At 36.8% G+C, this 11,419-nt stretch overlaps 1 protein-coding gene across 1 annotated transcript; it reads left to right on the top strand.

Annotated features, from left to right (window-relative positions):
• Window positions 1-1,321: 1,321 nt before the first annotated feature.
• LOC113091486 (ribonuclease inhibitor-like) lies at window positions 1,322-3,679 on the top strand. The gene is made up of 2 exons (XM_026257049.1): window positions 1,322-2,083; window positions 3,291-3,679. The coding sequence occupies exons 1-2, from the start codon at window positions 1,863-1,865 to the stop codon at window positions 3,466-3,468; spliced, it is 399 nt and encodes a 132-aa protein (XP_026112834.1). The 5' UTR covers window positions 1,322-1,862; the 3' UTR covers window positions 3,469-3,679.
• The last annotated feature ends 7,740 nt before the right edge of the window (window positions 3,680-11,419 follow it).

The raw sequence follows: 11,419 nt of genomic DNA, 5'->3' as shown, positions 1-11,419 counted from the left end.
AGCAAAGACTAAGGAGCTAGTGGTGGACTTTCGCAGTAGACAGCATGTTTCCATGGTACCTGTGAGTATTCAGGGGGTGGATATTGAGATTGTGGACTCCAATAGGTATCAACAGGTAAACAATAAATTGGACTGTACAGATACTGTTAGTGCCCTTTATAAGAAGGGCCAGAAGAGACTGTTCCTGCTCAAGAGACTTAGGTCTTTTGGAGTACAGGGTTCACTCCTAAGGACCTTTTATGACTCAGTGGTGGCGAAAAGCCATCTTTTTTGGTATGGTATGCAAGAGTAGCAGCATTACAGTGGCAGACAGGAAGAGGCTAAACAGGCTGATTAGAAGGGCTGGTTCTGTCCTGGGTTGCTCACTTGAGCCAGTGGAGGTGGTGGGAGAAAGGAGGGTGAGAGCTAAGCTCTCATCCATGTTGAAGAAAACTCGTCCCACCCACTTCATGGGACACTAACATCACTGAGCAGCTCCTTTAGTGACAGACTGATACACCCACGCTGTGCGAAGGAGAGATTCAGGAGATCCTTTCTTCCTGCGGCTGTGAGACTTTATAATCAGCACTGTTAAGTACTAAACAGAAACCACAACTCAGAGACGGAAAGAATGCCATCTATGCATATTCACTTGCACTGTTTTTATATATATATATATATATATATATATATATATATATATATATATATATATATATATATATATATATATTTTTTTTTTTACATTTTGTATTTTATTTCATGCTATCCACTTTCTGCTGTAAATGTTGAAATTTCTCACCTGTGAGACAAATAAAGGTTGATCTAATCTAATCTAATGGAACAATACATTTATTAATCTGTGTTAATGTTAGTTAATAAAAAGACAATCGTTCAGTGTTTGTTCATGTTTTTGTTGCCGTTACGTGACGTAGAGGTGTCTGACTAGGGGAGAGACGTGGGCTGATGACGTCATCGTTTCAGAAAATATACGGATTAGCCGTCCAGACGAAAACGCAAAAAAAGACGGCGTTTTCAAATTTATCCACTCTGGGACCCGGTTTAAAAAAATAGCGGTTTCACCTTACAAAAACGCCGGATCCGTGTGGACGGGGCCTTAACAGCTGGTCGACTGGATCCATGGTTAGGCTGGATTGGTGAGAGGCTGACATGAAAACCGGAACTGATAGCTCGGTGATGAAGGGATACCAGGCTACTGGATCCTGGTGTGTCAAAGTCTTCTGTAACGATGAAGAGTCAGAGAAGTTCAGATCCAATTGCAGCATTTATTAAACAGAATGGTCAGACAGGCAGAAATCAGGAATGGCGTCATGTGTGTCAGGGATAACCAGAATCGAAACCAGAAACAAGCAGGGAATCAGAGTAGGAATACACAGTATAAAGGTTGAACACGGGAAAACAAAACACAGGGGAAAAATGCTCTGAAATGTTGACAGGGCTAAACAAGACTTCGCAATGAGTGCATGTGTGAGAGCAGCTTATATGTGTATGGAAATGAGGTGCAGGTGTGACTGCAATCAGTCCCAGGTATGAGGCCTTGTGGGAAATGGAGTTCATGATGGGTCTTGAGTGAGTCCTGAGTGGAGTGCCCTCTACTGAAGTTCATGGTCACTTCAGCTAACGATCGTCACAAAGGAACACCCGGCTATTAAAAACCTAGGTTTGATGTTTTATGATGAGTTTAATTATTAAAACAAAATGAAAATATTAAGTAAAAGAAGCCTTTTATTTGATAGCCTTACACTCTCAAAGTAATCACTGAATATATCATATATAATATATGGTTATAGCTTTGCATTAACTGCATTACTAGTCAATGGTTTTTGCAAGTTATCTGTGCTCCAGAATATAAACCGTACCAAATGAAGACATTATTTGTTTTGTATTATTATTTTTGTTTTCTACACAGGTTACAGAGCTGTAATCTCACTGCTCAGTCTTGTGAGAGTTTGTCTTCAGCTCTACAGTCGTCAAACTCCTTTCTGAGAGAGCTGGAGCTGAGCAACAATGACCTGGAGGATTCTGGAGTGAAGCTTCTTTCTGATGGACTGAAGAGTCCAAACTGTCAGCTGGAGATTCTGAGGTAAATGGTTTACCATAAAATAATACAGATGCCTATTATACAGATTTTTCAACCTGAGATAAATGACCCGGGTGGACTGTGTACATCTGACAATAAGAATGTTTTTTTTTTTTAAATACAATTTTTATTGTTTTAACATCGTTTAAACATGACATATCGAAGACAATCAGCACTTACCCCAGTATGAAAATAAAGATACAAATAATAATAAATAAAAGTGAAAGAAAATAATCAGTAATAAAAATTAATATATATAGGGCACTATATCAATGGGATAACAAAGATACAGAAAAATAATATATAATGAATAAATAATAAACAAACATACAGAATATACTTCAAAATATACACAAATATAAGTACTACAGATTATTAGAATTGTTAGAAAAAAAAATTATATGCTGGTCGACTGGATCCATGGTTAGGCTGGATTGGTGAGAGGCTGACATGAAAACCAGAACTGATAGCTCGGTGATGAAGGGATACCAGGCTACTGGATCCTGGTGCGTCAAAGTCTTCTGTAACGATGAAGAGTCAGAGAAGTTCGGATCCAATTGCAGCATATATTAAACAGAATGGTCAGACAGGCAGAAATCAGGAATGGCGTCATGTGTGTCAGGGATAACCAGAATCGAAACCAGAAACAAGCAGAGAATCAGAGTAGGAATACACAGTATAAAGGTTGAACACGGCAAAACAAAACACAGGGGAAAAATGCTCTGAAATGTTGACAGGGCTAAACAAGACTTCGCAATGAGTGCATGTGTGAGAGCAGCTTATATGTGTATGGAAATGAGGTGCAGGTGTGACTGCAATCAGTCCCAGGTATGAGGCCTTGTGGGAAATGGAGTTCATGATGGGTCTTGAGTGAGTCCTGATTGGAGTGCCCTCTACTGAAGTTCATGGTCACTTCAGCTAACGATCGTCACAAAGGAACACCCGGCTATTAAAAACCTAGGTTTGATGTTTTATGATGAGTTTAATTATTAAAACAAAATGAAAATATTAAGTAAAAGAAGCCTTTTATTTGATAGCCTTACACTCTCAAAGTAATCACTGAATATATCATATATAATATATGGTTATAGCTTTGCATTAACTCCATTACTAGTCAATGGTTTTTGCAAGTTATCTGTGCTCCAGAATATAAACCGTACCAAATAAAGACATTATTTGTTTTGTATTATTATTTTTGTTTTCTACACAGGTTACAGAGCTGTAATCTCACTGCTCAGTCTTGTGAGAGTTTGTCTTCAGCTCTACAGTCGTCAAACTCCTTTCTGAGAGAGCTGGAGCTTAGCAACAATGACCTGGAGGATTCTGGAGTGAAGCTTCTTTCTGATGGACTGAAGAGTCCAAACTGTCAGCTGGAGATTCTGAGGTAAATTGTTTACCATAAAATAATACAGATGCCTATTATACAGATTTTTCAACCTGAGATAAATGACCCGGGTGGACTGTGTACATCTGACAATAAGAATGTTTATTTTTTTTAAATACAATTTTTATTGTTTTAACATCGTTTAAACATGACATATCGAAGACAATCAGCAATTACCCCAGTATGAAAAAAAAGATACAAATAATAATAAATAAAAGTGAAAGAAAATAATCAGTAATAAAAATAAAAAATTAATATATATAGGGCACTATATCAATGGAATAACAAAGATACAGAAAAATAATATATAATGAATAAATAATAAACAAACATACAGAATATACTTCAAAATATACACAAATATAAGTACTACAGATTATTAGAATTGTTAGAAAAAAAATTATATATATATATATATATATATATATATATATATATATATATATAGAAACAGTAGAATAGAGTTGAAAGAAAATAGATCTGACCCAAACACTGTTCCAAATAAAACTGGGGGAAAGGTCCCGCCATGAATAGTCTACTGTCAGAGGAGGATGCATTTTTTCCAGAAAAAAATTATATCATTTAGAAACCAAACCTCTTGTTCCCAGAGTCTCACGTAACACTTTAAGTAAAGGGTGATCTTTAAGAGGAGCCAACCAAGGAACCTATAATTTTTATAAAAGTCAAAAAAGATAAATTACTGACATTTACAATGCACATTCTCCTTTATTATTAATAGTATGCGGTCCGATTTTTCCCGTTGTGTCTGTCGTTGCTATGCAACCATGCAGCTTTACAGGGGGAGCTTTACAGGGGGTATGGCTTATCTAAATGAGATGTAAATGAGCCCTATTGTCACTCCCAGCAGGTGAGAACTGCACAATGTTTAGAGGCCATTTTTCACCCTTTTGAGCTGTTTTGAGTGCCTACATTCAAATGGCCTCAACTTCTCCAAATATTATCAGATTTCCATGTGTTACACATCGTTAGAAAGTTTGGAGACTACACTGTCAGAATCTGTGAATAACTCAAAATGCCCCAGAACCGACTTGTGTCCCTACTTTCCGTGATTGGTCACATATATATATATATATATATATATATATATATATATATATATATATATATATATATAAAATGCTCAATGTTTTCAAATTATTTTCATTTCGGTTCATTCTTGGTTTAAAAAAAAATCTTCAGGTTCCATATGCAGAGTGAAAATAGAACGGTTTAGCATTTAGCAATAATTAGGGGTTCAAGCACGCAGTGCTGAAACCCTATTGTATCTGTTAGGATTTTTATTAGGGGTTCAAGCACGCAGTGCTGAAACCCTATTGTATCTGTTAGGATTTTTATTAGGGGTTCAAGCACGCAGTGCTGAAACCCTATTGTATTTGTTAGGATTTTTATTAGGGGTTCAAGCACGCAGTGCTGAAACCCTATTGTAATTGTTAGGATTTTTATTAGGGGTTCAAGCACGCAGTGCTGAAACCCTATTGTATTTGTTAGGATTTTTATTATTATTAGGGGTTCAAGCACGCAGTGCTGAAACCCTCTTGTAATTGTTAGGATTTTTATTATTATTATTATTCTTCCGCCCTAGAACTGAACGTGCAGCCCAAACCGTAAGGCCTAGAGAGCTGAAATTTGGACAGATCATAGAGCTCATTTTGGGGAGAACTTATCAAAGTCTCAGCCCAATCGGCCTAACGGGGGCGCTACAGCGCAAAAAACAAAAATTTTGGACATTTTTGGCCGCAGATCGTAAACCGTTAGCCGTAGACTCAAAAACAAGGCATCGTTCCAATCCTTGGGTTAGCCCGAACAAAAGTGCACAGCTGCATTTTTTGCTCTACGACGCACCGTTTTCTCGCAAAATCGAGCTATATCCGAAACCTACTTTTGCGAACTAGTCCTAGGATTTTCAACCAATCAGAACCAAACCACTTCATAAATATTCCCTGGACACTCAATATCAATAATTATCAAAAAAAGGTTGAAATTTCAATTCTTACGCGAAACAGTACACAAAAAAGCGTCTATGCTAACGTTAGCCAAATGCTATTTTGACTATAACTCTTGAACAGAATGAGATATCTTCACCAAACTCGGTACACATATGTATGAGCTCAATCCTTGGACAAATCAAAAAAATTGCGCATCTCTGCCACTTGGGGGCGCTATAAGATAGAAAAAACACATAAATTGCTATAACTAGGCAACCGTTGGCTCGATCGACTTGAAAATTGGTATGCAGTGTCTTGGTCTGAAGGGGCACAAGTACCTATGAGGACATTTGCATATCTCAAAAAACATGGCCGCCATTGGCCAAACAAATTTAAGCACCTATCTGAAAGGGTTAACGGATGTTGATCGGAACGATACTCGCTGGGTACTTTCGACTCATGAACCTTAAGGTCTGTAAGAATTTTGAAAGAAATCGGCCACTAGTTGGCGCTAATGAGTTTTAAGGCTCTGTAATCACGTGGTGTTTCACATATCAACACAATATGCATATCATTTGATAGATCTCCTCATAATGCACAACTTTGCCTCAAGAACCATTGCTGTCAATCAAATCGTTCAATTGTTATTCATAAATATGTTTAAAACCTACTTTTGCGAACTAGTCCTAGGTTTTTTGCCCGATCGGAACCAAACCACTGCAGTAATATTCTGTGGACTCTCTAGATCAATAATTATCAAAAAAATGTTGAATTTTGTCCTTTGGTTAGCTTTAAATGGGTAATTTAGAAAAGGGGTGTGGCCAAACATACCCCAAAGCCTATAAAACCTAAACGAAAACTCAAAACTTTATGAAACTAGGTGAAAACATGTAACACATTACTCTTAACAAGCATGCAAAGTGTCATGGAGATCGGATCATAGGTGGCGCTATCACAGTTGAAAAAGCCTCAAAAACACACATTTTCAATGGAAAATGATCACAATTTGTAGGACATGTTCATACATTCACACAAACACTAAATCTTCATATCATATGATAGATCTCCTCTTTGTGAACAACTTTGCCTCAAGGAGCTAAGATGTCAATCAAATATTTCAATTGTTATTCACAAATATGTTAAAAACTTACTTTTGCGAACTAGTCCCAGGTTTTTTACCCGATCGAAACCAAACCACTGCAGTAATTTTCTCTGGACTCTCTAGATCAATAATTATCAAAAAAATGTTGAATTTTGTCCTTTGGTTAGCCATAACTGGCTAAATTAGAAAAGGGGCGTGACCAAAATACCCAAAAGCATATAAAACCTAAACGAAAACTCAAAACTTTATGAAACTTGGTGAAAACATGTAAAATGTGACTCTTAACAAGCAAGCAAATTTTCATGGAGATCGGACCATAGGTGGCACTATAACAGTAGAAAAGGTCTCAAAACATAAGATTTACATGGTAAATGGCCTTAAATTGTCTGAAAATGCTCATATATTCACATAAACACTAGATCTTCATATCATATGATAGATCTCCTCATTCTGAACAACTTCTGGGACCAATGTTGTCAATAAAGCTGTTAATTAAATATTCAAGATTATTTAAAAAAGTTACTTTGGTAAAGTAGTCCAAGGCTTTAAGCTGAAAATCAATAAAACCACTGAAGTACAATTCTATAGACTCTGAAGGTCAATAATTACAATTGCATTTGGACAACTATAAACCAGTGATTGTATAATATGTTCTTTTCACAGTGTACACAAAGGCCTATTAATACAAACAGAAAGCCCACAAATTATCAAAACTGTGTAAAATAATGCCTAATTTCATTCTAAACAAGCATGCAAAATTTAAGAGAGATTGGGCAAAAAACATAACACTATAACAGTTATGTTTAAAAACAGTGTTGTTTGAGTAAAAGCAATTTATAACCACTAGATGGCAGCGGAAGACCACTAATGGGCTGATTCAGCAAATTGAAACCGTACTTTTGAAAAGATTTATGAATTCATGCCTAAACAATAAAAAAACACTGTTACAACATTTTAAATCTCACTGAGTTAAAGTTTTCCATTTTGTTCATACAGACTTATCAGTTTTTAAAATTTGGCCACATTGTGATTACAGTGAAACCTGAAAATGACATCCAAACTCTTACAAACTAGTTTAATCATTTAAATTCAGTGCGTGTGTCAGTCTGTCAGCCTATTCTCCATTTTGGATGTGTTTAACTGTCATCCATACATCCAGGTTGGCTCAGACCACCTCAGAGGCCTTAATGTGCTTGAACCCCGTAAATGCTGCTTGCAGCTTTAATTATTATTATTAGGGGTTCAAGCACGCAGTGCTGAAACCCTATTGTATCTGTTAGGATTTTTATTATTATTATTATTATTATTCTCCACTCAAACTGATCGTGCAGCCCAAACCGTAAGGCCTAGAGAGCTGAAACTTGGTCAGATGGTAGAAGTCCGGCCTTCTTGTCAGATCCAAAGGCTCGCCCCAATCGGCCTAAAGGGGGCGCTACAGTGATCAAAAATGCGTTAGTGCTAATAACTCCTAAACCGCTTATCATAGAGCCAAAAATTTAACATTTCCGGAATCCGTGGGTCATGCGAAATTAAAAACGGTCACTCTGATTTTGGGTCTAGGAGGCCTCGTTTTTTCGCAAATTTGACGTATGTCCAAAACCTACTTTTGCGAACTAGTCCTAGGTTTTTCGCCCAATCTGAACCAAACCACTGCAGAAATGTTCTCTGGCCAGGGAATATCAATAATTATCAAAAAAAAGTTGAAATTTCGACTCGCTGTCGTAATGGGATGCCAAAACGTTCGAAAGTCGAGGAGCAATTTTACGCAACAGGCTATAACTCGTGAAAGAAATAAGATATCTTAACCAAACTTGCTACACATTTGTAAGACCTAAAACTTTGGTCAAATAAAAAAAAATTGCACACCTCTGCCACTTGGGGGCGCTATAAAAAGAAAAAACACATAAATGGCTATAACTAGGCTACCGTTGGCTCGATCGACCTAAAAATTGGTATGCAGTGTCTTTGTTTGAAGGGGCACAAGTACCTATGAGGACATTTGCATATCTCAAAAAACATGGCCGCCATTGGCCAAACAATTTTAAGCACCTATTTGAAAGGGTTAACGGATGTTGATCGGAACGAAACTCGCTGGGTGCGTTCGACTCATGAACCTTAAGGTCTGTAAGAATTTTGAAAGAAATCGGCCACTAGTTGGCGCTAACAAGTTTATTGGCTCTGTAATCACGTGGTGTTTCACTTATCAACACAATATGCATATCATTTGATAGTTCTCCTCATAATGCACAACTTTGCCTCAAGAACCATTGCTGTCAATCAAATTGTTCAAATGTTATTCACAAATATGTTAAAAACCTACTTTTACGAACTAGTCCTAGGTTTTTTGTCCGATCGGAACCAAACCACTGCAGTAATATTCTGTGGACTCTCTAGATCAATAATTATCAAAAAAATGTTGAATTTTGTCCTTTGGTTAGCTGTAAAGGGGTAATTTAGTAAAAGGGGTGTGGCCAAACATACCCCAAAGCCTATAAAACCTAAAGGAAAACTCAAAACTGTATGAAACTCAGTGAAATCATGTATCAGGTGACTCTTAACAAGCATGCAAAGTTTCATGGAGATCAGACCATAGGTGGTGCTATAACAGTAGAAAAGGTCTCAAAACACAAGATTTATATGGTAAATGGCCCCAAATTGTTTGAAAATGCTCATATATTCACTCAAAAACACTAAATCTTCATAACATATGATAGATCTCCTCATTCTGAACAACTTTGCCTCTGGGACCAATGTTGTCAATAAAGCTGTTAATTAAATATTCAAGATTATTTTAAAAAGTTACTTTGGCATACTTGTGATACGGTTTAAGATGAAAATCAATAAAACCACTGAAGTACAATTCTGTAGACTCTGAAGGTCAATAATTATCAAAAACATGTTGAACAATTGCATTTGGACAACTATAAACCAGTAATTTTATAATATGTTATTTTCATAGTGTACACAAAGGCCTATTAATACAAACAGAAAGCCCACACATTATCAAAACTGTGTAAAACAATGCATAATTTCATTCTAAACAAGCATGCAAAATTTAAGAGAGATTGGGCAAAAAAAAAAAAAACACTATAACAGTTATGTTTAAAAACAGTGTTGCTTGAGTAAATGCAATTTATAACCTCTAGATGGCAGTGGAAGACCACTAATGGGCTCATTCAGTAAAGTTGAACAGTACTGTTGAAAGGATTCATGAATTCATGCCAAAACATTAAAAAATGAACTGTTATAACATTTTAAATCTCATTGAGTCAATGTTTTCCATTTTGTTCATACAGATATATCAGTTTTTAAAATTTTGCCACATTATGATTACAGTTTAACCTGAAAATGACATCTAAACTCTTAAAAAGAGAAGACTTGCAATAAGTTTATTGTCACCTATCACTTATTTCAAATACCTATATCTGCAACAAAATGTTTGTGCATGTATATGTGTGTCTTTGTGTGTGTGTGTGTGTGTGTGCATATGCTTATAGAGTATTAATATATTAGTCTAATCATTTACTTTCAGTGTGTGTGTCTGTCTGCCAGCCTATTCTCCATTTTGGATGTGTTTAACTGTCATCCATGCATCCAGGTTGGCTCTGACCACCTCAGAGGCCTTAATGTGCTTGAACCCCGGTAAAATGCTGCTTGCAGCTTTAATTATTATTATTAGGGGTTCAAGCACGCAGTGCTGAAACCCTCTTGTAATTGTTAGGATTTTTATTAGGGGTTCAAGCACGCAGTGCTGAAACCCTATTGTAATTGTTAGGATTTTTATTATTATTATTATTATTTTTCCGCCTTAAAACTGAACGGGCAGCCCAAACCGTAAGGCCTAGAGAGCTGAAACTTGGTCAAAAGGTAGTAGACTTGCTCGCTACTCAGGCGCAAAGATCCGGCCCAATCGGCCAGTGGGGGGCGCTACAGTGATCAAAAATGCGTTTTTGCTAATAGCTCCTAAACCGCTTGTGATAGAGCCAAAAATTTAACATTTCTGGAATCCGTGGGTCATGCGAAATTATAAACGGTCACTCTGATTTTGGGTCTAGGAGGCCTCATTTTTTCGCAAATTTGACGTATGTCCAAAACCTACTTTTGCGAACTAGTCCTAGGTTTTTCACCCAATCTGAACCAAACCACTGCAGAAATGTTCTCTGTCCAGTGAATATCAATAATTATCAAAAAAAAGTAGAAATTTCGACTCACTGTCGTAATGGGATGCCAAAACATTCGAAAGTCGAGGACCAATTTTACGCAACAGGCTATAACTCATTAATGAAATGAGATATCTTCACCAAACATGGTACACATATGTATGAGCTCAATCTTTGGTCAAATAAAAAAAATTGCGCATCTCTGCCACTTGGGGGCGCAATAAGATAGAAAAAACACATAGATGTCTATAACTAGGCAACCGTTGGCTCGATCGACTTGAAAATTGGTATGCAGTGTCTTGGTCTGAAGGGGCACAAGTACCTATGAGGACATTTGCATATCTCAAAAAACATGGCCGCCATTGGCCAAACAATTTTAAGCACCTATTTGAAAGGGTTAACGGATGTTGATCGGAACGAAACTCACTGGGTACGTTCGACTCATGAACCTTAAGGTCTGTAAGAATTTTGAAAGAAATCGGCCACTAGTTGGCGCTAACGAGTTTTATGGCTCTGTAATCACGTGGTGTTTCACATATCAACACAATATGCATATCATTTGATAGATCTCCTCATAATGCACAACTTTGCCTCAAGAACCATTGCTGTCAATCAAATCGTTCAATTGTTATTCACAAATATGTTAAAAACCTACTTTTGCGAACTAGTCCTAGATTTTTTGCCCGATCGGAACCAAACCACTGCAGTAATATTCTGTGGACTCTCTAGATCAATAATTATCAAAAA

This window comes from Carassius auratus, unplaced genomic scaffold, assembly GCF_003368295.1.
Source record: "Carassius auratus strain Wakin unplaced genomic scaffold, ASM336829v1 scaf_tig00214201, whole genome shotgun sequence".
In the NCBI taxonomy this organism is placed as follows: Eukaryota; Metazoa; Chordata; class Actinopteri; order Cypriniformes; family Cyprinidae; genus Carassius; species Carassius auratus.
The sequence above is the reverse complement of the archived record's forward strand: the minus strand, read 5'-3'. Positions and strand labels throughout refer to the sequence as shown.

What these genes read in the sequence shown, in the direction of transcription:
- LOC113091486 (XM_026257049.1), top strand. Translation starts at nt 1,863, where the DNA reads ATGAAGACATTATTTGTTTTGTATTATTATTTTTGTTTTCTACACAGG. An exon ending in TGTCAGCTGGAGATTCTGAG is followed by an intron (nt 2,084 to 3,290) that starts GTAAATGGTTTA and finishes TTTTCTACACAG; the next exon opens with GTTACAGAGCTGTAATCTCA.